This window comes from Pipistrellus kuhlii, unplaced genomic scaffold (genome assembly GCF_014108245.1).
Source record: "Pipistrellus kuhlii isolate mPipKuh1 unplaced genomic scaffold, mPipKuh1.p scaffold_m20_p_20, whole genome shotgun sequence".
NCBI lineage: Eukaryota > Metazoa > Chordata > Mammalia > Chiroptera > Vespertilionidae > Pipistrellus > Pipistrellus kuhlii.
Genome location: NW_023425516.1, coordinates 12,091,726 through 12,118,496, shown reverse-complemented (window position 1 = coordinate 12,118,496; position 26,771 = coordinate 12,091,726). Strand labels below are relative to the sequence as shown.

The 26,771-nt window shown below is 42.8% G+C and overlaps 2 protein-coding genes and 1 long non-coding RNA gene across 3 annotated transcripts; 1 reads left to right on the top strand and 2 right to left on the bottom strand.

Moving 5' to 3' along the window:
• Positions 1 to 2,750: 2,750 nt before the first annotated feature.
• Positions 2,751 to 3,716, bottom strand: LOC118725679 (olfactory receptor 8B12). The gene has a single exon (XM_036449707.2). It carries the CDS (start codon positions 3,705 to 3,707, stop codon positions 2,751 to 2,753), a length of 957 nt encoding a protein of 318 aa, XP_036305600.1. The 5' UTR covers positions 3,708 to 3,716.
• A 6,989-nt stretch (positions 3,717 to 10,705) lies between these two features.
• LOC123652820 lies at positions 10,706 to 25,134 on the bottom strand. Its single transcript, XR_006742319.1, has 4 exons — positions 24,896 to 25,134; positions 20,540 to 20,544; positions 14,480 to 14,486; positions 10,706 to 10,716 (listed from the first exon to the last, which is right to left on the bottom strand). It is a non-coding gene; the product is annotated as an uncharacterized LOC123652820 (long non-coding RNA).
• Positions 17,001 to 17,936, top strand: LOC118725360 (olfactory receptor 8A1). Its single transcript, XM_036449071.1, has one exon. It carries the CDS (start codon positions 17,004 to 17,006, stop codon positions 17,934 to 17,936), a length of 933 nt encoding a protein of 310 aa, XP_036304964.1. The 5' UTR covers positions 17,001 to 17,003.
• Positions 25,135 to 26,771: the final 1,637 nt, after the last annotated feature.

Genomic DNA, 26,771 nt, shown 5'->3' with positions numbered 1-26,771 from the left:
AGCTAAACATAAGCCTACCCTATGATCCAGCAGATCCACATCTAAGTGTAATGCTGAGTTCAATCAAAATACATGATCAAAATGGTTTCTAAAAGTGATAGAGATAGAATATTGGGAACCAGGTAGAATTGTAAGAAATATTAACCATGCTCTGTTAACCATGATTGTTTTGTTCTGATTAAAGAAGGCACATTCTCACCTGGTTGGCATGCGGGATCTGGGAGCTCACCTGGAAAGGCAGCCCATCCTCCCCTTTGCCTGTTCTCATGGAAAGATGAGCAGCCTTGTTACAGAACTCAGAATCGCCAGCCCTTCGAAGACCCCAGCCTGTGCATGTCACTAAGCCCTTTGAAGATCCCCCGGCCTCTGCTTACCTGTTAACTGCCCTTGGCATACCCTTTGGCTTACTTCCCATGTAATCTTTGTCCTTCTAGCCATTATAAGCAGCTGGCTTATGGGGGGCTGCAGAGCAGATTTTTGTGAGTGACCTGCTGCTCTCCCATGCTGCGGGCAGTATTGGGATAAATGCCAATATATGATTCAACTCTGTCTCTGCTAAATTGATTCAAGTAGTGACAGAAAGCACGAATCCATGTATTGTCCAGTTACAAACGCTGTATTCATAACAGGCAAAAAAAGTGAAAGCATTTCACTTTATTCACAGGCTAAGTAATTATATATAATGGAATACTACACAGCAATATAAAACAATAAATCTATTTATATATACTACAATAAAGGTGAATAACACAGGCTTTAGGCTTCCAAAATTCAGGGATCTATTCAATCTCATTTCAATGCTCCCTTTAGATGCTTATTCTTTTCTTTTTGGCAACATTAAGCAAAATCAAAGGGCAAAATTAAACAGTTAATCAAACTTCCTCTATTTCCCAACAGAAGTGAATATTCCTAAGGAGAAGTCCATCCATCAAAATATTTCCCAGCACTTCATTTGCCATTGCTTCTTAAAGAAACTTTTACCAATAATAGTTGAGTTTAGGAAAAAACTATCTCTAATAATAAAAAGTGCAATATGCTAATCAGACCAGACATCCTTCCGGACGACCTTCTGGATGAAGCCGAGGCTGCGAGGGAAGCCCAGGTCCCAGGTGCCAGAGGAGAGCTAGTGCCCTCAGCCAGGGGAAGGAAGGCCTACTCTTGCCTGAATTTTGTGCATCAGGCCTCTCATTCTCTAAATCACATGTGTCAAACACGAGGCCCGCGGGCCAAATCCGTCCCGCCAGGCCTTGCAATGTGGCCTGCACCACACTGTCATCACTGCACTCCACTGCGTTTCCATCACAATGACAGTTTATGACTGTTCAGTAAACCATTTGGCCCGCGATTTAGGCTGGATTTTAGATTTTGGCCCCTTCTCTGATTGAGTTCGACACCCCTACTCTAAATACTCTAAAAACAATGATTTTTTTTTTTTTAATATAAAGCTCCATTTTCTATTACTTAATATGGCAGGTTGATGACTTATCATGAGGTCACCATCTCTTACCCATATGCCTCATTATTACAATATCAAGGCTTCTTCAACCCCTGAAAATTCTACAGCAATTGCCTCTCCTAAGAAGCAACAGGTTGGTACCCACAGCCACCAAGGGCTGTGACATCCTCCAGACCGATGTCACCCATTGAAACAGAGTGCAAGCCACATATACAGTTCTGAACTTTCTAGTAGATACCTTAAAAGAAATAAACAGATAAGTTCATTTTAATTATCTATTTTATTTAACATAATATATCCAAAATGTTATCATTTCCACATGTAACCAAGTAAAAAGGTATCCATGAGATATTTTATATTATTTTTCATATTCTCCCAAGATTCAGTGTGTATTTTACATCTACTTTGCACACCTACAGAATGTCTCAATTTGGATGACCATATTTCAGGTGCTCAATACCATCATGACCCTACCAGATTAGGTATTGCAGTTTCCAATTGTCTTAGACCACAATCAAGATAGCCCTTGAAATGAGACTCTGAACTCTGATTCAGCCTTTATATGACACCTCGGCCAAGCACCTTTATACCCCATCAAACTCAATTTCTCTCCCCTGGAAGCCCTAGCTCAACTCACCGATGTCCCACTACTTCACCCACCAGTCCAGTGGTGGCCATACTTGCCTGTGAAACTTAACGCTCTTCCCACTTCCACACTACAGAATTTGCCAGGCCCTGATCTTGTCATCTTGCCAAGACTAACTCAACAAAAGTGTTCACTTCCCACTCTCTTGCAAAATGTGCTGTATTAAAATTACTTCGTGAAAGTAGCATGAGATTACTGTTAATACGTTGGTAATTTGGACGTGCTAGGTCAACTTAACGTGTGAAATGAAATCTTCCAAGAAAGAGATGGGGCAAGAACACATGACATAAGGGAAAACAAATTGGCTTGGGATTCAAGCTGGGATATCAGTTCCACCTCTGCCACCAGAAAGCTTTATATTCCTGGACAACCTGCAAATACTTCTGAAGTAGTATGTAGTATATAAAATTGTGATGTAGTATATAAAATTCAATGATTCTGAAGCCCCATTCAATATTGGATACTCTATAATTGCAGAAACTATTTTCATAAAATAAAGAGGGAAGTTTTAGGGGATAAGAACGAGAGAGAATAAATCCATTTGGGACAGTTAACATTTCCTTTATATATAGAACTAAAAATATGAAACTTGATTTCCTTATTGAGAGTAAAAATAGAAGTAAAATTAAAAATTCCTCATCTGTTTTCTCAATCCCTAGTTTTTCTTTTCCAAACGAAAGTGATTCTGTCTAAGGATTTCTTCAGGGCCAATTTGACATCCTTGTTCCTCAGGCTGTAGATCAGTGGGTTCAACATGGGCACCACGATGGTGTAGAACAGAGAGGACACTTTGCCCTGGCCCAGGGGTAGAACAGAAGGTGGTTTGAGGTACATGAAAGCTCCCGACCCAAAGAAAAGAGAAACTGCCATGATGTGAGAGCTGCAGGTGCTGAAGGCTTTGGACCTGCCTTCCATGGAGCTAATGTGGAGAATGCTGGAGAGAATGAAGCCATAGGAGATAAAAATGGTAACAATAGGCAGCCCAATGCCAACCGCCACGATAAAAAAGACCACCAGCAAATTTACGTAAGAGCTGTTGCAGGCCAGCTCCAGGAATGGAATGATGTCACACATATAATGATTGATAAGGTTGTCAGCACAAAAGGTCAGAAACATTATATGTCCTATATGAGAGACAGCCCCCCAAGTCCCCATCCCATAGACACCCAGCAGAAGAGACAGGCACATCTGCGGAGACATGGTGACCGTGTACAACAGCGGCTTGCAGATGGCAACATAGCGGTCATAGGCCATGGCTGAGAGGATGAAGGATTCCGAAAACACAAAGAAGCAGAAGAAGAAGAACTGAGTCACACACCCTGCATAGGAGATGATGTTCCTCTTTGAGACAAAAGTCCTCAGCATCTTAGGGGTGACGGTAGTGGAGAAACTCAAATCTATGAAGGACAAGTTGAAGAGGAAGAAATACATGGGGATATGAAGGTGAGAGTTCAGCCCAATCAATGTGATCATGCCCAGGTTCCCCACCACAGTGACCAAGTAGAAACCTAGGAACAGAAAGAAGAGGGGGAGCTGGAGTCCTGGCCGGTCTGTCAAGCCCGAGAGAATAAACTCTGTCACCAAGGAGGCGTTCTCTGCAGCCATTCTCCTCTGGGAGGGTCTGGGAAGGAAAAGGAAAGGAATTGCTTAGAGAAAGAGAGGGGAAGAACCCCATTCTTGAGAACAGTATTCGAATAGTATTTGAACTTGAAAGAAGATGGCATTTTCTTATACCTGTATCTCTGTCTTTATAATCCCAAAGTGCCTTGAACCATGCTAGTAACTGTGGGTGAAATCTGCCTCCCAGATAAGGGTGAATCCAACTGAGGAGAAAGTCCACCCAGTCCTGCTGGGATGACCCTGCTGCCTGCCCTCTTCTCCTGCTTCCTTCCCTCTAAAGCCCTCACTCAAGCTCTGTAAGTCCTTCTCTCAGGTGCTGTAGAGAGGCTGAAGCCAGTTGGCCCTGCCTAGACTGTCCACCTTCAGTCAGTGCTCATCAGAACAGAAAGATGAGGTCGTGTTGCCTCCTCTTTAGCTGGGATGGCTGTGGAATATTGTGCGAAAATAATACTGGAGTAGTATGGTAAAGTGATTAATTAAACCCAAGGAACACTGACCACACCATAACTCTGCCAGTGGCACTGTTTTAATGCTCTGGGGCGCTCTGATTAAACCTCTCTAACAGATGAAGACATTGGGCTTACCAGGAAGCTCCTTGCACAAGTCCCAGTCCTTCTAAGTGGCTCCCGGGGTTGGAGGTTAACCTCTCTGCTCCAGGACTCACCTGGCCAGGCAGGCACTCCCCTCCTTCTGCCTGGAGTCACAGTGCTGCACTGCGCTGGCTCCCACCCATTTCTCTCCTGGAGACTCAGATGGCCCTGGTGCAAAGGAGGTGACAATTCAGAGCTCAGACCGCTCTGCTTCTGCTTCCCTCCTTTAAAAATCAAAACCTCCAGGTGGCTTTGGTTCGCCTCCGGAGCTGCAGAACACAATCCTGACCTGGTTTGGTTCTGAGCCTTCTGTCCAGCTTCAAGGGAAGAGGCTGCACCTTGGATAACGCTGTTAGTTAACTGGGGATTGAGCGTCTTATTCTGGAGCCAAGCCCGCAGTGACCTAGTTACAGAGGCTCCCTCAGGATCACTGCTCCCCAAGGAAGAAGGAGTGTTTTTTAGGCCCTTAATAATGCTTGCTGGGGCTTTTAATGGCCTAACCTGTCATTCAGGTTACATCTTTCCAAGTACAATTAAGAGCAGAGCTCTTGGTCAAAATAATTCTTGTGCTTGATTGAGCACTTACTATATACTGTGTGTCTGACCTGGCACCCTCATGCAAAGGTCTCAAAGCAACGCATAGATAATTTTACTGTGTTTCTTCCTCACAACAGCCATATGGGTTTGGCCTACCAATCTCCCCTTTAAAAATGAGGGACACACAGAGCTTGTAGGTTCCAGAATCTTGAGCCAAATTCTGGTCTGTCCAATTTTAACCTTCCTGGGGGCCAGGGGCCTTGCAAGGTTTCTTAAGCAAACATAGGCACTTCATGTATGTTACCGACTGCACCCAATTTTGTCTCCAGACAACAGTTCTGGCTACTGTGACCCGCACACACTGTCAAATTATCTAAGAGAGAACTTCACTTTTATAGGGACCAATACAGTTTAGTGTGGCAGCTTGCAGTCTACACCCCTTACCATGGTTTTGTGTGTTTTTTTGTTTTTTTAACAAATTCAGGATGAAAGATTTTTTTTTATTAAATTATTATCTTTGTACATATACCATTGCCCACTCCCTCCCATACATGCCCTCCCTCCCCAGAGTTTAGGATGAAAGATTTAAAAAAATATATTTGTATTTATTGAACTTAGAGAGGAAGGGAGAGGAAGAGAGATATAGAAACACTGATGAGAGAAACATCAACATCAATCAGCTACCTCCTGCACAGCTCCTGCTTGGGATTGAGCCAGTAACGGGGCATGTGTCCTGACTGGTGGGAATCGAACTGCTGGAAATTGAACTGCTGACCTCTTGGTGCATGGGTCAACACTCAACCCCACAGCCACACTGGTTGGGCAAGGATGACAGATTTTATAGCCAGTGGATTATATAGGTTCCATCCTATGTTAATGGCACAAGTCCTCTTGGGGAAGAGAGGAAATCAAACCACAAAGGCAGAATCCATCTTCCTCCAGGCAAGTCCAACTAAAACCACTGCACACAAGCCTGTGTGTGTTTCTGAGCGTGTGCAGGTGTAGCAGCGAGGACTTGCTCACCCCCTGATAAGACTCAGCAGTGATGGTGCCTCATCTGTCTATTTACTCTGTTTTCATGGAGAATTGTCCACTACCCAGAGTAACTCTCATGGACCCCAATCCCTCTTGTCAATCCCACTGAAAAAAAAGGAAAAAAATAATTCCTTAAAATACAGACAGTCCTCGGGTTACATCAGAATCAACATATATTGTTTCGTGGTTATGTCATCATCTCCCATCCTATTTAATAAAAGAGTGATATGTAAATTGACTATCACTCCAACACACAAGATGGCCACCACCATGTGGTCAAAGATGGCTGCCCCCATGTGGACACAAGATGGCTGCCACAAGATGACTGGCAGAGGAGGGAAGTTGAGGGTGACCAGGCTGGCAGAGGAGGGCAGTTAGGGGTAACCAGGCCAGCAGGGCAGCTAAGGGTGACCAGATCTGTAGGGGAGGACAATTGGGGACCACCAGGCTGGCAAGGGAAGGCAGTTAGGGGTTACTGGGCCAGTGGAAGAGGGAAGTTGGGGGTGATGAGGCCTACAGGAGAGGACAGTTATGGGCAACCAGGCTGGCAGGGGAGTAGTTAGGCATCCATCAGGCTGGCAGGGGAATGGTTAGGGGGTGATCAGGCTGTTAGGCAGAAGTGGCTAGGGGCAATCAATCGGGCAGGCAGGTGAGTGGTTGGGAACCAGCAATCCTGGATTGTGAGGTGGATGTCTGACAGCCTATGGGGAGGGTGCAGGCTGGGCTGAGGGACACCCCCTCTACCCCCAATGCATGAATTCCATGCACCAGGCCTCTAGTTTATTAAAAAAAAAATTCTGTCATTTCAATGTATATACATATGTGCTTCATGTTTTCTTTTATTTACCACAAGTAAAGGTCAGGAGTTATCTTTCTTTTAATTTTGTTTTTACTGATTCACTTCATTACTGCTGTGTATGTGCTCCATTTGAGTGACATAGGTGCTTATGTAGTGGGTCCTGACTTATGGCAAAAATCATGTTATGTTACACCATAGGAATGGATCTCCAATGTAACCTGAGGACCTATTGTAAGCTCTTCTTGAGATCCAAGTGCAAAGACAAAATTGGGGGTCCTCTAAAAGCTCTAGGGGGATTTTGTGACATCAGAGACAGTTTCCATGGCAACCTCATTCCCAAATGCATCTTCACAGGACTCCTCTAAAGCCATGTTACCTGGCGCCTTGTTACAATACGGAATGAAAACAGCTCTTTGTCTTTCGGTTTGTGCAGTACTGTCACCTTCCCAAAACTGGAATCTTTGGAAAATGACTTCCTTCTTTATTTCTAACTGAAACCATATATAACACATGGCACATCACAGGCATGTGGAGATTTACATATAATAAAAGTCAGCATATATGTCTCATAACTGTGCATTAGGTCTTAGTCTTCTGGTAGATTATCAAAGTTGCATGAATATGGTACCAAACTCATCCCTACATACAGCATTCCCAGCTTTAAGAAGAAACACAAACCTGAGCAGAGAGATGAGACAGCAGCTGGTAGACCTTCATGTGAAACAGCTTCAATGAGCCCTGAAAGATTTTGTTCCCTTCCATGTCTTGAATTATCTCCTTTTGGTGACTTCTAAATCTGCATTTCAATCCACATCTAAACACCCAACAGACAACTAGAATTCTACATATTAAAAAAAATAATATCACTACCTTTCTTCTATATCCCCTCCTTAATAAATGATACAGTTTCCCACTGCTCAATCACAGTAATAAAGTCAAATTGATTCTAACTAAAGGAGTCAGGCCATTTCCCTGAAAAAAAAAAAAAAAATCAGTTCATGAAAGCGAATTCACCAACAGGTGATTTTAAATTGTTCAATTTAGCTGAAACCGGTTTGGCTCAATGGATAGAGCGTTGGCTTGGCGACTGAAAGGTCTCGGTTCGATTCCGGTCAAGGGCCTATTCCCAGTAGGGGGTGTGCAAGAGGCAGCTGATCGATGTTTCTAACTCTCTATCTCTCTCCCTTCCTCTCTGTACAAAATCAATAAAATATATTTTTTAAACTGTTCAATTTATAAGTTGTTTATAGATATGTATTTATTGCCATTTTATTATTCATATACTTGATCTTTTTTTTCTTTTTTAAGAAGAACCTTTAACATTTCTTGAACTACTAGTTTTGTGATGATAAACTCCTTTAGCATTTTCTTGTCCAGGAAGCTTTTTATCTGTCTTTTTAATCTAACGGGTAATTTTGCTGGGTATAATAATCTTGGTTGTGTTACTGGAATAAATAGGTTTTCCCATGGTGTCACAGGAAATTAATTTCATGTACATTCATTTAAGAAGATTTTGAGCACAAGTGGTAAGATTTATTAGAGCAAAACAAAGGAAGGCCTTAGGATAGAAGAGGCAAGATCACAGCAGCATGAGTGTGCCCAGATTGGGCTGCCTAAACTCAGGGAAATATATTATAGAGGCAACAAGGAGAGTCCTTAAAGCCCATTGCTTCTCTGATTGTAAGTTTCATGGAGACCCTTAGAGTTTAGGAGAAAAGAAAACAAAAGTGCAGTCCAAGAGAAGGAAGAGCACACAGGGCACAGATGTCCCCACAAAGGCTGCCACATTGGACAAGGCACTTCCTGGCACTCAGCTGGGAGACTGCGTTCACTACCACCAGGTATGCCATGCCCAGTGCCTCATCCACGACCAAGTGGTTCAGCTCAGTCTCGCTATGGAAGAAGTCCAGCTTCCAGGGATGCAATTTTGCATCTGTACTCACTAGGACCAAAAGGGTCAGTGCCCAGAGTTGCTATGCCATTACCCTGGCACCCAAGGCTTCAGCAGTCCAGCTCAGTCTCTGCTTCCAGCTGTTCTCTGGCTTACGTAGGTACCAAAAAAGAGACTGGGACCTTTGTTAAGCTTCCTTCTATTTCCTTGGGCCTGGGAGAAGAGAGTAGGCTTTCTTTCAAGCCATACAATCTCTTTCCCCAGATTTTCCCAGGTTTCTCTCATCCCATTTATGGTCACCATTTTGGCTTCTACCCCACATGCACAAGTGAAAGGACTTCCTCTGCACTAGTCTACTTAGTGGGGTGGACTCGCTGGAGAGACTATAAAGCTTAATAAGGCTTCTGATTGGTTCGCTCCTCATTAGAAAATCAGAAGTCACACAATGAAGGTTAATATCCAACTAACTGCCTACTATCACATTTGTACGTCCTTGCTTTTTATTACTTTGAATATTTTGTGCCAATCCTTTCTGGCCAGAAATGTTTCTGCTGAGAAATCAGCTGACAGTCTTATGGGAGCTCTCTTGTAGGTAACTAACTGCTTTTCTCTTGTTGCTTTTAAGATTCTCTCTTTGTCTTTGAATAACAGAGTGACATTCATTGATTCACCAAATAAATATTAAGTGAGAAACTATGTTTGGCACTGTTTTAGAAACCGTACTACACAAAACAAAGTCCCCTGCCTTTGTCGAGCTTTTACTCTAGTAGGGGGAAAGACAGACAATAGCATGAATAACTTATGCAATATTTTAGAAAATAATAGGAGCTATAAAAAAACAAAGAAAGGGGTGTGGGTTGTGAGTTGTATGTTTAAATAGGGTAGTAAATTAGGCAATTTAAGGAAAGTCTTGAGAGAGTATGGTCAGAGCTGTGCTGTTAACATCAACTACTCTAATGGACCCACAAGTGTACATACCACTCCTCCCAGGCAATGCATTATTATTGTCCTGGGCCTCAGTGAATGTCTTCGCCATAAGCACTGGCTCAGGAGAAGCCAAGGACCTTTCTGAACTTTCTTAGAAAATCAGAAGTCACACGGTGACGGTCACACCCCCCTTAATTTCCAAATCAGCTCTCAGGACGGGATCTGACAAACTCCTTTGTACAGGGACTAATTGAGCTGGTGTGTAGCTACCTTTACTCCAAATATATTCACACAGCATTGATGATGTTGTTAGCCAAAGGCAGGAGGGATCTCTGTTTGGAGAAACTCAAGCTTCAGTGAACAAGGGATTAAGCTATGTGCTTGTTTTTTTTGTGTGTGTGTGTGTGTGTGTGTGTGTGTTTTGTTTGTTTGTTTGTTTGTTTGTTTTTAATCAGGGCATCTCATGAGAAGTTTATGAAGTCATTCCACAAATGCAGAAACCCAGCTTCTTGTCAAGTCCAACTACAGTCACTATACCTATCTCTGTGCTTATGTGTGTGCCCACATCAATCCATGTCTGCTTGCTTATCCACCTCTGTGGGTCGCGTTTAGCTAATGCTCCATGATAATTGTGCTTAATTTGTAGATTTACACTTACGATTTTGCTGTGTCCTCCAGTGACTTTAATGAATCCCCACGCCTAAGCTTAATCCCACTACACGTAAAGTTAGAAATGGAGAAAAACAACGAACTATCATAAACTCTCTTAGGAATGCAACGGCAAAGAAGACCTCGGGGGTTCATTAAAAGTTTACTTTTCTCTGGGAGCCGTGGGGGATTCTTGCCTGTATGATGCAATACCAGGTAAACTTCTGTGGAGCTGATATCACTTCAGAGACCATTGCCATGAAAACTGTGCTTCAAGTGCATTTCACCTATGGCTTCTCCTAGATCAAGTTCACTGATGGCTTGCCTTAACACAAGCAGGAAGCAGTAGAGAAAGAAATGTTTCTGACTATGTTCATTTTGGCACGAACCCTGAATCTCTGCTTCATAGTTTCTTTGCTTTAGTTATTTCTAGCTCAGATCTAGTGTATATTTTTATTTCATTATATATAATGTAAATCTGATACTTAAACATGTTTACAATGCCTTACATATATGTTTCAGAGTCCATCAAAAGCACTAGCATAGACTTTAGTAAGTTGTTCATCACTCTTCACCAGAGAAACACAAAAACTCACATTATTCCAAAAATGAGGCTCTCTGGTACCTAACTTTTGACCTTGAAACACCATTTTACCTCTAAAAGAAACCAAGTTTCTGGAGGAAATGGTTATTTCCTGGCCTGAAGAATGAAACATGAGATGAGCTTGGAACATCTTGTCATATCAGATAGCAAGAAAGCAATTAGAGACTAATATAGCATTGTCAAAAAGACAGGAGGAAAACAGAATTCTGCAGGCCAAAGAATAAAGTTTGGCAACAAAACAATAAAAATTGCAGTAGAGCGAAACCATAAAATATGTTTAAATTAGTGAGAGTATAAATATACTAAAAAACAAAACAAAACTGGTCACTGGTGACCTTTGGAGGATAATAAAAAACTAAAACATTATCTATACTAATAAAAGGGTAATATGCATATTGGTCACAATGCCCTCATAGTAACAACCGAATAGCAGACTGCAAGGGGCAACCAGGTCGGGAGGGTTTAGGGAGGGACAACCAAACGACTGACCAGCAGGCTGTGTGGGGCAACCAGGCCAGGAGGGGGGTTAGCGAGGGATGACCAAATGACTGACAGCAGGCTGCATGGGGCAACCAGGCAGACAGGGGGTCAATGAGGGGTGACCAGGTCAGCAGAGGGGATCAGTAAGGGGTGACCAGGCCAGCAGAGGGGGGCAGTGAGGGGCAACCAGGCCAGCAGGAGGGCAGTTGGGGGCAACCAGACCAGCAGGGGTGGCACTAAGGAGTGACCAGGCTGGTGAAAGAGGGCAGTTAGGGGCAATCAGGCTGGCAGGCAGAGGCAGTTAGGAGTGATCAGGCTGGCGGGGGGTGGGTGGGGAGCAGTTAGGGGTCATCAGGCAGGAAAGCTGGTGAGCAGTTAGGAGCCAGTGGTCCTGGATTGTGAGAGGGATGTCCAACTTCCTGTTTCAGCCTGATCTCTGACAACCGGCAGTCAGACATCCCCCAAGGGATCCCAGATTAGAGAGGGTGCAGGTTGGGCTGAGGGGACCCCCTCTCTCCCATTCACGAGTTTTGTGCACTGGGCCTCTAGTTTTAAATATTATAAAATGAAAGCAATGTGTTTTTATTTGAGCTGTGTGCATACATGAACCTATGCATGCAATCAAATTGCATCAATTACATACATATACAAATGAGTATTGGCAAAACTGGGGAAACCTGAGTAAGATCAGTGGATTGTGGCAATTTGCACTATCCTGAGTGTAAGGTTGTAGTATAATTTTGCAAAATGCCATCCCTTGGGAAACTGTACAAAAGGTGCAGAGGATCTCTCTATATTATATCTTACAACTGCATGTGAATCTACTTATTTCAAAACAGTTCAATAAAAATCTTCATTAGCAATATTTTCATGAATAATGTTACTGAATGTATTTTTTCTTTTGTTTTGTTTTTTTCTGAATGTATTTTTGAAAAATGCATTTTCTTATGAACATATTTCTCTTATGAATGAGGATATATGTATGAAGAGTTCTTATACGTCTACTAGAGGCCCGTGCACGAAATTTGTGCCCTTGGGGGGTGTTGTCCCTCAGCCCAGCCTGTGCTCTCTCACAATTCAGGAGCCCTCGGGGGATGTCCAACTGACGGCTTAGGGCCTAAGCCGTCAGTTGGACATCCTTAGCACTGGTGCAGAGGTGGGAGAGGCTCCTGCCACCACTGCTGTGCTCGCCAACTGTTAGCCAGCTCAGGGCTTCTGGCTGAGTGGCACCTCTCCTGTGGGAGTGCACTGACCACCAGGGGGCAGCTCCTGCATTGAGCGTCTGCCCCCTGATGGTCAGTGCACGTCATAGAGACCAGTCGGTCCACAGTTCGGTCAATTTGCATATTAACCTTTTATTATATAGGATTTTCTTGTGTCTCTCAACCTTCTGCCATTCTATAGTGTCAGAGTGTAGGTATAACGCCAGGGTGACAATTTAATGTTCCTTATAAATTCACATTGCTTGGCTAAAATCGTATGGTTGGTTTTAGTAAAATATTTGAATTTGCTTAAAGCCCCTTTAAGCCTAGTTAATTATGTGTAATAAAAACTAATCATAATGATATTAACTGATGATGATGTTGATGGTAATGACTGAGTTGGTTTTGGTAGTGGTGGTGGTGGTAGTGGTGGTGGTGATGGTAGTGATGGTGATGATGGTGATGATGATAGTGATGGTAATGATGGTGATTATGGTGATGGTGATGGTGATGATGGTTGATGGTTGGATTGTTCGTAAAATCTTTGAATGCTAGCATTAGATTCTAAATCTCCCAAGCTGCAAGATGACTCTATCAAAGGAAAATTACCACACCTGGGAAACAAAACGTGCTTCACAGCAGAGATGTAAATCAAGACTTAATTGTTCCTTTAGCAAGGACTCCAGTCTCTGAAGTGGCTGCATCCCATGAGAGGCTCTGCGGGACATATAAACGTACACCCAGGTCTCCCATCCTCAGCCCCCCCCCTTTTTTTTTTTACAACTGCAATAGCCCCTTTGAGTAAATGTACGTCTAGAAATAAATCTGTATGGTTCTCTCATTTTTCTGACGTTTATTTCCTGATTATTGAAACCAAAGCATCCTCTAAAATTTCCAGGAGACTTCTAGTCTTCATTGGCACAGGTATTTACAGATTTAAAGCAATTTTATGGGGGGGAATATATATATTTCATGAACTCCTGTTTTTAAATGTGTGATATTTCCACCATGTGGTTTCCTTCATCTCTAAGTGTTTTCTCTTTGTGTGTTCTCATCAACAGCAGTTCTGAGCCTCTGCTGGTCTACTAAAACTAGAGGTAATAATTGTAATAGCTCATATCAGATATGTGGGTCATATTTTTCTATTTATACCATTAGATGACTATGGGAGTAAAAAATGAAAACAATTCTGTCTTGTATTTTCCATCTGCTCTGCTTTGTAAAGCACTTTGAATTCTGGTGATGGAATATTGAAGGTGGATTTTCTATCTTTCGGATTGTTTTAAGAGTAGAAGGGGATATATATAAGAATTTTTAATCTATTTTATCTAGAGGAAATTTGTTTTTGTTTTTGTAATAAATAGAAATAATATTCAAATAATCTTAGCTACCTCTGGTTGTAGTTATCATGAAGTTAAATTGCTTCTTAAATACCTCACCACGAATAATGTAACAAATAAAGTTTAAAATGCAATGCAGGTTTTATTCTCTTAAATCCTAAGGATTTAAAGATTCCTACACCTAGGAAAAAATAAGTACAGTTAGTGTTGGCGCTATTAATATAGGATCCAAATGAGACAGTGTCTTTTAAAGTGCTACATTAAAAACCAGGCTAAAATGTTTTCAAAAATACATATATACCTATACACATGTAAATGCATATATGCACTGAAAAAATCGAGAAGGGTAGTCATTACCAGCGATAAGTCTCTAAGGAGCAGGAAAGTGGTATTTTATTTTTTCCTATTTGAACATCTATTTTTCTACAATGAACATATACTACCTGGGTAATTTTCTTACCTGAAACCAGCAATACAATCTTTCCTCTACCTCCCAAAGCTCAATAAATTACAAAATGATAATACATTTCTACACAGAAATAAGTTACAGCAAAACAACACAGACTGGGGGTGAGAAGTTCTGGGTGTTAGGCCCAGTTCTGCCTCTTTTAGACTTCATTTTCCTAGCGGATGAAAAATAGCATTCCTCTTTTTTCTATGCCATGCACAACCCAAGGCATCAAGTGTCAAGCATGTTTAACTACAACATTTCTTAGAGCTGCTGGTGTGCAGATATGGAAGGCTACACAGTAGGGCCAAGAAAAGAAGCTAATGACCAAGAGAGAGCCGTCTGAGCCCCAAGTCCCAGCAATGGAGTCTGGCACTCAGTCTTCTCAATAGGAAAACGGGAAGGGAAATCTGACTCTGAACACCTTCTCCTCATAGCCCAAATATTAGGAGGAGTTAATAAGATGGACCTTTGAAAAGCATTATAGAAAAGTTAATAATTATATAAGGAATCATTAAAATAGAGTTTGTGGTTTTCTTTCTTTTTTTAAAAAAAACAAAACCCATATTTTTATTGATTTCAAAGAAGAAGGGAGAGGGAGAGAGAGACAGAAACATCAACGATGAGAGAGAATCATTGATTGGCTGCCTCCTGCACACCCCACACTGGGGATCAAGCCCCCAACCCTACCATATGCCCTGACCAGGAATCGAACTGTGACCTCCTGGTTCATAGGTTGATGCTCAACCACTGAGTCACACTGGCTGGGCAGTTTATGGGTTTTTGCTTAAGAAATACATCGCAGGGACAGTATGTCTCTCTATAGGTATTATATCCAGCAATGATGATCCATGCTTTTTAGGTTCATGTCTATAATTGGAGTCCTTTGCTAGTAGGTAGGTAATGGGGCCATGGTTTAACATTATGATCTGGAAATAATAATGGTAATGATGACGGTAATAATAATAATGATGGCTGTTGTGCCAAGGCCCAGGCTGCACCACAGATCAATCAAACAGAGCCTCTGTTGGTGGAACGCAGATATCATTCCCTCCTTTTTAAATGCGTCAGGTAGTTATAATATACAGTCAGTGTTGACAACCAGTCTTATGGGCTAAAGTTTAGTAAAGAACAAATTCTAGATACCCAATGATAACTCACGTTTTTATAGCAACTGAATACTTGCAAAAAATATTCTAGCCCTAACTGGTTTGGCTCAGTGGGTAGAGCGTCAGCGGGTGGACCAAAGTGTCATGGGTTCGATTCCAGTCAAGGGCACAGATCTCGGTTGCAGACTCCTCCCTGGGCAGGCCCTGTTTGGGGCTCATGCACGAGGCAACCAATTGATGTGTTTCTCTCACATCAAAATTTCTCTCTGTCTTCCCTTCTCTTTTTCACTCTCTCTAAAAATCAATGGGAAAATATCCTTGGGTGAAGATTAAAAATATAGTTTCTAAATGGGCTTTATCTGATATTAGTTTCATGCCCACTCTGAGAAATGCGACCACTAACTTCTTTATCTTTCAGATACAAATGGATTTATGCTCAGGGACACGGTTGCCCTGTCAGTGCCTCCATTTGAGATAGGCATCCATACATTCACATTCAGTAAATATCTAAGAATTGCATAGATGACAGTGACATTTCATTTTTTAAGCAAAACGCATCACCAACTATAAAATATGAAATACACCGCTTGTTACCTACAGGGCAGAGGTTCTCGAACTTTATCATGCACTGGCATTGCCTGGAGGGAACGTTATGCCCAGATTGCTGGGCCCCATCCCCCAAGTCCCTGACTTGGCAGGTATGCGGTGAGGCCTGAGAGTCTGCCTCTCTAACGTACAGGTGACGCTGAGGAGGCTGGTCCTAGGACCACACTTTCAGAAGCAATGCTCTAGGGCAGTGGTCAGCAAACTGCAGCTCTCAAGCCACATGCTTACCATGTAGCTGGAAGCTGTGAGGATTAGGCAATTGTGGCATATTGTGTGCAAAGAGGTAAAGGGTAGGGTATTTTGAGAAACATAAAAGTGTTAAACAATCCAGCTCTTGGTCCCTTTTTCCTCTCATCTCTTTGATCTTTGAAACACCCAGGATCTGGTCTTCCTTCCCAGCGAACAGCAGATGAGGGAAGGATGCACCAAGAAAGAGCCCACGCCCAGGTGGTGTGGCTCAGTGGCTGAGCGTCAACCTGTGGTGAACCAGGAGGTCAGGGTTCAGTTCTTGGTCAGGGTACATGACTGGGTTGCAGGCTCAATCCCCAGGGTGGGAAATGCAGGAGGTGGCCAATCAGAAACATCACGATTGATGTTTCTATCTCTCCCTCTCCCTTCCTTCATGAAATCAATAAAAATATAGAAGGAAGGAAGGAAGGAAGGAAGGAAGGAAGGAAGGAAGGAAGAAAGGAAGGAAGGAAGGAAGGAAGGAAGGAAGGAAGGGAGGGAAGGAAGGGGAAGGAAGGGAAGAAGGAAGGAAGGAAGGAAGGAAGGAAGGAAGGAAGGAAGGAAGGAAGGAAGGGAGGGAGGGAAGGAAGGAAGGAAAAGGAAGGAAGAGGAAGGAAGGAAGGAAGGAAGGAAGGAAGGAAGGAAGGAAGGAAGAGAAAGGAAGAAAGGAAGGAAGGAAGGAAGGAAGGAAGGAAGGAAGGAAGGAAGGAGGGAAGGAAGGAAGGGCCCAGGATTATTAGCTGCTCCATATGCTGACCACTAGCTTCACCAGGGAGTCCCAGATGCAGCCTCTCACAAGCTCTCTCTCCTCCCCACAGGGCTCCCAAACAAAGGAAAATGGCCACGGAAAATCACTCCATGGTGGTGACAGAGTTCATTCTCCGGGGCTTGACCAATCGGCCGGAGCTCCAGCTCCCCCTCTTCCTCCTCTTCCTGGGCATTTACTCCGTCACCATGCTGGGGAACCTGGGCATGATAGCGCTGATCCGCCTGAATGCTCAGCTCCACACCCCCATGTACTACTTCCTCAGCAACCTGTCGCTCGTGGACCTCTGCTACTCCTCCGTCATCACCCCCAAAATGCTGGTGCACTTCGTGTCCACGAACAACAGCATCTCCTACGCGGGGTGCATGTCACAGCTCTACTTCTTCCTGGTGTTTGTCATCGCCGAGTGCTACATGCTGACCGTGATGGCCTACGACCGCTACGTGGCCATCTGCAGGCCTTTGCTCTACCACATCGTCATGTCCCATCACGTCTGCTCCCTGCTGGTGGCTGTGGTCTACGCCATGGGGCTCCTTGGCTCAACCACAGAGACCGGCCTCATGCTAAGGCTGCCCTACTGTGAGGTCCTCGTCAGCCATTACTTCTGTGACATCCTCCCCCTCATGAAGCTCTCCTGCTCGAGCACCTACGTTGTGGAGGTGGTGGTCTTCTTCCTAGCCGGATTCAACATCATCGTCACCAGCGTGATGGTCCTCTTTTCCTACGCCTTCATCTTCGCCAGCATCCTCCGCATCAGCACCGCGAAGGGCAGGTCCAGGGCCTTCAGCACCTGCAGCTCCCACCTCGCGGCTGTGGGGATGTTCTACGGGTCCACGGCGTTCATGTACCTAAAACCCTCCACCGCCAGTTCCCTGGCCCAGGAGAGTGTGGCCTCCGTGTTCTACACCACGGTGATCCCCATGCTGAACCCCCTCATCTACAGCTTGAGGAATAAGGAGGTAAAGGCAGCCCTACAGAGGACCCTGCAGAGAAAAATGTTTTGATTCAAAAGTCATTCTTCTTCATTTTGAAAAATACGGTAAGTTGTTACAAACGCCAGTGAGAAGCCTTCCGAATGCCCAACCACAATGGGAACAATCACTTTTCCCTACTTTTTAATTAAAAAAATATATATATATATTTTATTGACTTTTTACAGAGAGGAAGAGAGAGGGATAGAGAGTTACAAACATCGATGAGAGAGAATCATTGATCAGCTGCCTTTTGCACACACCCCTACTGGGGATGTGCCTGCAACCAAGGTACATGCCCTTGACCGGAATTGAACCTGGAACCCTTCAGTCCACAGGCCGACGCTCTATCCATTGAGCCAAACCGGTTTCGGCAAGAAGTCATGTCTTTACACCCATCACTGGGCAAATCAACAGGTAAACGGCAGTGGAGGCTTTGCAGCCGTTAGAAGCAAAGGATTAGCTACAGGCTACGTAGCTCAGAGCCATCGTGCTCTGAGAAAAGCGAGGCAGATAAAGAGACATAAAACACACTGGGATGGGCAGTGGCCTCGGCGGTCCCCAGGCCTGTCTCTTGCTTCCACAGTGTTTCGACGGAACAGACACGGGGATGCCCCTTCTTCCATCTTCCAGCCTCCGACCACCCTCCAACCTCCTTTCCAGTCACCGCCTTCAGAACCACCTCAGCCAGCCTCACCTCTGAGGCCAGCCAACACTGTTTATTTATTTATTTGTTTGTTTGTTTATTTTCTACCTTAACTCCTATTGCCGAACAGCCATGAGCTCCCAGATTCATCAGAATCATTCAACCCCTGGCCAGCCTGCCTCTGCGGGCCCCACACCTACCTCTCTTTGGGCTCCCGTTTCCGTCGCGAAGATGTGGCTCTGGAGAGGGAGTTGGTGGAGAAGAGGCTGGAGGGCCCTGAGCTTCTTAAACATGCAAAGCCAGCGAGGCGGCCACATTCCCTCCCAGGACGCGCTGAGGCCTCCCAGGGTGAGCGGGGTGGCCGTGGAGGGGAGCCTGAGCCAGGCCCCTGTGGAGCTGCAGGCCCGGGGTCCGCCCGCGCACCCTCCGCTCTGTGACTTCCGGGAGAACCACTTCCGGGGTGAGCAGGGGAAGCGCATCAAGAAGGTGGGCAGCACCTGACTCCCCTCCGCAGGCGGCCGCCCCGGGCTGGGCTGGGCGAGTGTCTCTTCGAAAGTCTCTCCACCCCCCACCCCACCCCTCACCCCCCACAGCACGACCAGGAGCCTGTGGAGCCCAGAGGCCTTTGAGGGGCCCCTCTGCGTCCCCTGGTGCCTGCCTTTTGCCTGAGCCTCTCCCTGAAACTACTAGCCATTCTTTTAACCCCCCTGAAGCCCTCTCCGGTGCACTGCACCGAATGGAAACAATAAAGCTTTTTGCAGCAAAAACAAACAAAACAAATTTTATTCCAGTTTTCTCATCCCCCCCTCCCCTCCCCCAACACACACACCTTATCATGGGTGTGATGTAGTGTTTCCCTAAAAAGAAAGACTGTGAGAGAACATATTTCATTAGCTTCTTATTCCGTTTTCATACCACTGGTGCAGAAGAAATACGGACGCGTGGAGCATTCTCTCACACCTCTCCTCCGGGAAGTACACTCAGCCTAAACTTCACAAGGTCTCTCTCCCTTTTTGGCCGATGGTTAACAACACTGTATTAGATACTTAAAAATTTTGATTCTCGATCAGGACACATGCTCATGTTGCGGGCTTGATCCCCCCCCAGTGTGGGGCGTGCAGGAGGCAGCCAATCGATGACGTTTCTCTCTTATCAATGTTTCTATCTCTCTCCCTCTCCCTTCCTCTCTGATATCAATAAACATTTATTTAAAGTAAATAAATAAATAAAATTTCAAAAGCAATTTATGTGCATGAAGAAAAAAATGAGATACTAAAAACACCGTATTTCCTCTAGCTAGTGATTACCATTCTTAATTACTTGGTATCTATCCTTCCAGATATTTTTGTATGGATACGTATGCCTTTTTCTCTGAACTGGGACATAAAAACATACATATAAACATACATTTATAACTTGCTTTGGTGTGTTGCATTTTTAAATACATGGTTCCATATGAGCCCCTCCCTTCCAAAAATACCTGCCCTAACCACTTTCCTCTAGGCTTCAGATTGCAGCAGGAAAGAGAGAAATCCACGTGGCACAATAATCCTTCTACCTTAAATGACAGTGCCAGACATGGCACCCTTTATTCATAACTATAACTCATTGAGTTGTGTTTATTACCTCCATTTCACGATAAAGGCTTTAAAGATCATAGAGAGGTTAAAAAAAAAATGGACCATCCACCTAGGAAGTGGCAGAGCCAGGATTTGCATTAAGATCAGACCGATCCCAAAGTTTATTCTCTGAATACTTAGTGGAACCGTATAATTTACCACCAACTGGGGTATTTCTGAGAATTACAGGGGACGTCAGCAAAAATGGCAGAGGAGGAAATTCCCAAGTGTCCTTCTATCCCGAAAAGCAATAAATAAACTGGCAAAAACATTCAAAATGGAACTCTGGATACTAATTAAAAGCTTGCCACAACCCAGGGGAGCACAAGGGGGAAAGTTAAGCCTCAGTCAGAGCTCTGTGGCTTTTGAACTTGTTCTGGATGTGTCTCCTGCTCCCAGCTGGGTGCTGCTGGCCTTGAAAACAACAGCCTGCATTCCTGGTAACAGATCCTGCTCTCCAGGAATTGTGGTTGTGTGTTTTGTCCCGTCTGGTGGCTCTCTGGAGGACCCGCTCAAAGGGATTGCCTCGGTTTTGCCAACCTGGACCTCTCCCAGGGCTGAGGCAGCTTGGGGGGGCGGGTGGCGGGGGGGGGGGCCCATTTTAGAAAATGTTTAAAGGTGAATGCATTTGTCACTGCCCTCTGGGGCAAGGGGCAACAGTTGGGGCAATAATAGGTGAACCAAAACGTTTGGGAGGAAAGACTAGGGAATGAGACGCTTGGAGAAATAAGCTCTCACACATTCCTGAGAGCCCAAGGACCACACCCAGACGGTGTGCACAGGCTCAGAAAAGACCTGAGAAGACCGGAGGCTATCACCTCTGACTAACCTTCCGGCAACACTGTTTATAACTGCTCCTAAGTGGGAGCAATGCAAATGCCCATCAACTGATGCATGGATAAATAAAACGTAATACATCCATACAATCCAATGCCATTCAGCCTGAAAAGGCAATAAAGTACTGCCACAACACAGACAAACCTGGAAAATATTATGCTGCATGAAAGAAGCCAGACACAAAAGGCCACATAGTGTATGATTCTGTTTGTAGGAAATGACAATAGAGAAAACAGATTAGTGGGTCCCAGGGGCTAGAGGCAGGAGGGAATAAGGAGTGACAGCTTCTGGCCTGGCCTTCCCTTTGAGATGATGGGATGTTCTGGGACTCAGTGTTTCCCAAAGTGTGGTACACGTACCCCCAGGGGTACAGGAAGAGTTTGGTAGGGATACGCACTGCACCGTGCTTAGCTGCGCCTAATTCTACTTTCTCATGAGTACGAAGGGTGCTCAGCGTTACGAAAATTATAGAAGGGGTACACATATGTCAAAAGTTTGGGAAACACTGAGGGTTGCACAGCACTGTGGATGTATGAGGAGCATTGCATCTACGCCTGAAAATGCTTTCAATGATGAATTTTTAAAATGTCACGTGACTTTTACCTCAATAAAAAGTAAAAATAAAACGGAAAAAAGGAGGGGGGAGTGTTCTCATAGCTGAAATGCAGCTTCCCTGGCAATTGGCATCAGCTCTGAGCATCTTTCCTTGGTGTTACATCATCCAGACAAAGAGCCCTCAGAGGTTCTTAGAGAAAAGTCCACTTTTAATGAACCTCTGAGGTCTTGTTTGCTCTTCAGTCCCAAGGAGAGTCTGTCTTACGGGGCTTATTTGAAGTTTGTGATAATGAATTGCTTTACTCTATTTGTAAAATTCATTAGTGGGATTGAGGACAGGGATTGGGGTTTAGTAATGAGACTGAGGATTGTAGCAAACCTCTAAGTGAAAACCTCGCCATAAGACACCATCACTGCCAAGTCTTGGTTGAATGTGGGCTATAGAGAAAGACCAGCAATCACTGATTAGTGTACACGTGCATACGCTCATAAACAGGCCTTTAAAAATGGAGTTTAGCCGAAACCGGTTCGGCTCAATGGATAGAGCATTGGCTTGGGGACTGAAGGGTCCCAGGTTCGATTCCGGTCAAGGGCATGTACATTGGTTGCGGGCATATCCCCAGTGGGGGGTGTGCAGGAGGCAGCTGATCGATGACTCTCTCATCGATGTTTCTAACTCTCGATCTCTCTCCCTTCCTCTCTGTACAAAATCAATAAAATATTTTAAAAACTTAAAAATAAATAAATAAAAACGGAGTTTAGTCTCTATGTTATGATTTCATAACTTCTCCAAAGGAACTAACTCCAGCTTATAACTCTGACCTAAAATATATCTAACCCACCTGCTCACTGAATCTTGAATTTCTCCTAATTGAGATTTTTTTTTCCTTTTGCTGAAAAGTCTGTCTTCGTTAAAATAAAAGTGTCCCTAATAAGGAATGTGGAGTACAGGTGATCACATACCAGCTCTAGTCATCTGTGAAGGACTGACTTTACCAAATCCCTTCCTGAAGCCAATGACAAAGTGAATGGAATTTAGAGCAGACTGAGCTGGGTGCCTGAAGAGCAGAATTGGGAATATACAGGTGCCTTCATAATATGGCCTTTGATTTTTAAAAAATGCTCACAAAAAGCCTCTTGCTCTTCTAAACTCTCAATATACATCTAAAATATCCTTCCTTACAGCAGTGCTTTGGGTGAAGGTATGGTTACTAAAGTGCACGATAAAAGGTTCTGCCGGAAAGCAATGTTTCATTGAACCATGTTTACCCAATAGGACGTTAGAGTAACTGATGTTACTGAACAAAACTCTGGCCATGTTTTCTTCAAGTAGTATTTGCAACTTCAAACCACAGGTCATAAAAAGCACCGTGGCTTCCTGTTTGCTCTCTGTCTTGGATCACCTGCTCTGGGAAAACCACCTGCTACGTTACCCGAGGAAGAGACCCTCCTGATGGGGAACTGAGGCCTCCTGTCAACTCCTGTCAACACCCAACAAGGCACTGAGACCACCAGCCAATAATCACTGGATGAGCTTGCAAGATGACCCTCCAGTCCCGGTCAAGCCCTGAGATGTCTGCTGCTCCAGTCAACATCTTGTTTGAGCCTCAAGAGAGACCCTGGGTCTAACAACCCAACTGAGATGCTTCTCAATTTCTGATCTACAGAATTTTTGAGATGTCTGTTGTGTTAAGCCCTTCGTTTCAGTGCAATTTTCCTGCACCATTAGAAGCTACTGTATTTCAGCGAATAGAAGTTAGAAAGCCTGACTAGTCAAATATTTATTAAAGAACTTGAATCTACTAAACTAGATGCCTTCACCTGTAAATTCTTCCAAAAATTTAATAACTGACACGAATCTTGCACAAACATTTCCAGAGAATAGATAAAAAGGAAATACTTCCTAATTCTCTTAGTGAGGCCAGAATAACCTGCCAAATCTTTACAAGAAAGGAAAATAATATCTGGCTTGCTCATTTCAAATCTTTACAAGAAAGGAAAATAATATCTGAAATGCAAAATTCTTAAAAAAAAAAAAAAAAGGCAAACTGAAACCACCAAAAATGAAGATAATGTATCAGAATCAAATAAAGTTTTTTTTTTCCAGGAAAGCAAGACTTGTATAACATTCAAAAACCAATCAGTACATTTCATCACAATAACAACTATAGGGAGAAAAAAGTCCTTTGAACATCTCAAATTATACAGAAAAGTACTTTTAAAAATTAAACATCCATTCAAAATAATCACACTTAGTAAACTAGGAATATAGGAGTTTGTAAAAAAAAAAAAAAAAAAAAAAAAAAAAAAAAAGAGTATCCAAAGACAGAGAGAGAGAAGAAAAACAAGATAAGGATACTTACTATCACTACTTATATTCAGTATTGTACTGAAGGTCCTGACCAGTGCAATAAGGCAAGAAAAATAAATTTTCAAAAATAAATTAAAGACATAAAGATTAGAAAATAAATGATCACTTTTCACAGATTATATGGTTGGGTAGACAGAAAATCCAAAAGAATCTACAAACTATTAGAACCAATAAATGAATTTAAAAGATTTTCAGGATAAAATATCAATATGCAAAAATCAGTTGTAGTTCCTTGTATTACAACAAGTAGAAAAAAAATTTAAGTACTCTTAATAATATTAACAAGAAATATCAAATACTTAGGAATAAATCATAACAAAAGATGTATAGGACATCCACATTGAAAACTAAACATCACTAGGAATAGAAAATACAGAAGACCAAAATAGAGTGATATATTGTGTTCATAAATTTGAAACCTCAATACTGGAAGGATATTAATTTTCCTCAAATTAAGCTATAGATTTAGCAGTCTCAATAAAAAAATTTTGAAACTGATAAGCTGATTATCAAACTCATATACTATGTGTACCGGTTAGTAATTCGGATGTTTTGATCAAAGAAAACACAATAATTTCAAGAGAAACATCAAAAGTGCTTTATTCAAAGTTAATGTCCATCGCTAGCTACACATTTCCCCCATCTTTCAGGTAATTTGTGGGTATTGTCCCAATAGAACTTTTCTCGTTTTGCGGCAAACCATTCAGAGACTCAATTTTTCACTTCTTCGCACATTTTGAAGTGCTGCTCAGAAAGTGCGTGCCATCGATTGGAACAAGTGGTCATCTGAAGGAGCAAGGTCTGGTGAATACAACAGGTTGATTAATACTTCCCGGGCAAGATCTTTTAATGTGTCTTTAACTGGTTTTGAAGTGTGTGATGGTGTGTTATCATGAAACAAAATTACTTTGCTGTGTCTTCTGGACCATTCTGTTCGTTTTTACGATCAAAGTGTGGTTCAAACTGACCTGGACATTCTTTGTCTTTCACATCAAAATCATCACTTTTAGAGCGTTTAAACCAGTGTGCACACGTATCTTGAAATGAAGCATGTTCACCACAAGCTTCCTGAAGAATACGATAACTTTCAGCAGTACTTTTATTCAAAATAAAGTAATGAATTAAAACTTCCCGCAAATGTTTTTTTTGGCACGAAATTCAACATTTTTAAACATAAAAATATCTAAGATGTTAACACCTTCAGAAAATTTGACATATGAAGTTTTGAAGCTTGTTGTCAATACAACAAAATAGCATACATATCAAATTGCATAAACAACCCAATCAAAAAATGGGCAACGGACCTAAATAGATACTTGTCGAAAGAAGACATAAGGAAGGCCAAGTGACATATGAAAACATGCTCAAAGTCGTTAATCATCTGAGAGATGCAAATCAAAATGACAATATGGTACCATTTCACACCTGTCAGAATGGCTATCATCAACAAATCAACAAACGACAAGTACTGGTGAGGATGCGGAGAAAAAGGAACCCTCGTGCACTGTTGGTGGGAATGCAGACTGGTGCAGAACAGTATGTGGAGAACAGTATGGAGCTTCCTCAGAAAACTAAAAATGGAACTCTCATTTGACCCAGTGATCCCACTTCTAGGAATATATCCCAAGAAACTAGAAACACCAATAAGAAAGGATATATGCACCTCTATGTTCACAGTGGCGCAATTTTCCATAGCTAAGATTTAGAAACAGCCTAAGTGCCCTTCAGCAGATTAGTGGATTAAAAAACTGTGGTACATCTACACAATGGAATGCGGTAAAATAAATAAATAAATAAATAAATAAATAAATAAAATAAGGAATTCTTACCATTTGCAACAGCATGGATGGAACAGGAGAGCATTATGCTAAGGGAAATAAGCCAGTCAGAGAAAGATAAATATCACATGATATCACTTGTTTGTGGAATAAAACGAACAACATAAATTGATGAACAAAAACAGATCCAGAGACAGGCAAGCATTGATCAGACTGTTAAACCTCCGAGGGAAGGTAGGGGAAGATGGAGGTAAGGTGGAGAGGTCAACCAAAGGACTTGTATGCATGCATATAAGCCTAACCAATGGACACAGACAACAGGGGTTTGAGGGCATGTGTGGGGAAGGGGGGAGGGGGGAATGGGGTGATAAGGACACACATGTAATACCTTAATCAATAAAGAAAAAAATTAAAAATTGCATATATACAAACATATGTGTAACACCATCTATTGAAAAAAAAAAAATCCTCATTATTAACCAGTACACAGTAGCCAGGAACTAGAAACCCAATTATCCATCAATTGATGAAGATAAACAAATTGTTGTATTTCTACACAATAAAAGGAATCAAAATTTGATATGCACAACAACATGGATGATTCTCAAAAATATGTGGAGCAGCCTAGCTGACATGGCTCAGTGGTTGAATGTCCACCTATGAACAGGGAGATCACGGTTTGATTCCCGGTCAGACCATATTCCCAGGTTATGGGTTGGATCCCCAGGGTTGGGCATGCAGGAGGCAACTGATCACTTATTCTGTCTCATCATGGCTGTTTCTATCTCTCTCTCCCTCTCCCTTCCTCTCTGAAATCAATAAGAATATATTTTAAAAAATATGTTGAGCAGACAAAAAAAAATGCATACATGTAATTCCATTTATATTAAGTCCAAAACAGGCACCAATAGATGGTTCTCTTAACTATGATGTAGAGCAAAAGAAGCCCAACACAAAAGAGCACATACTATGATTTCCATTTTTTGTAAAGTATAAGGCAAAAATAGCTATGCTATTAGAAGTTATGATAATGATTACCCTGTGGGAAATGGTAGTTATTAC

Bases quoted from the DNA above. Each gene is read 5' to 3' on its own strand.
- LOC118725360 (XM_036449071.1), top strand. From the start codon at position 17,004: ATGGCCACGGAAAATCACTCCATGGTGGTGACAGAGTTCATTCTCCGG.
- LOC118725679 (XM_036449707.2), bottom strand. From the start codon at position 3,707: ATGGCTGCAGAGAACGCCTCCTTGGTGACAGAGTTTATTCTCTCGGGC.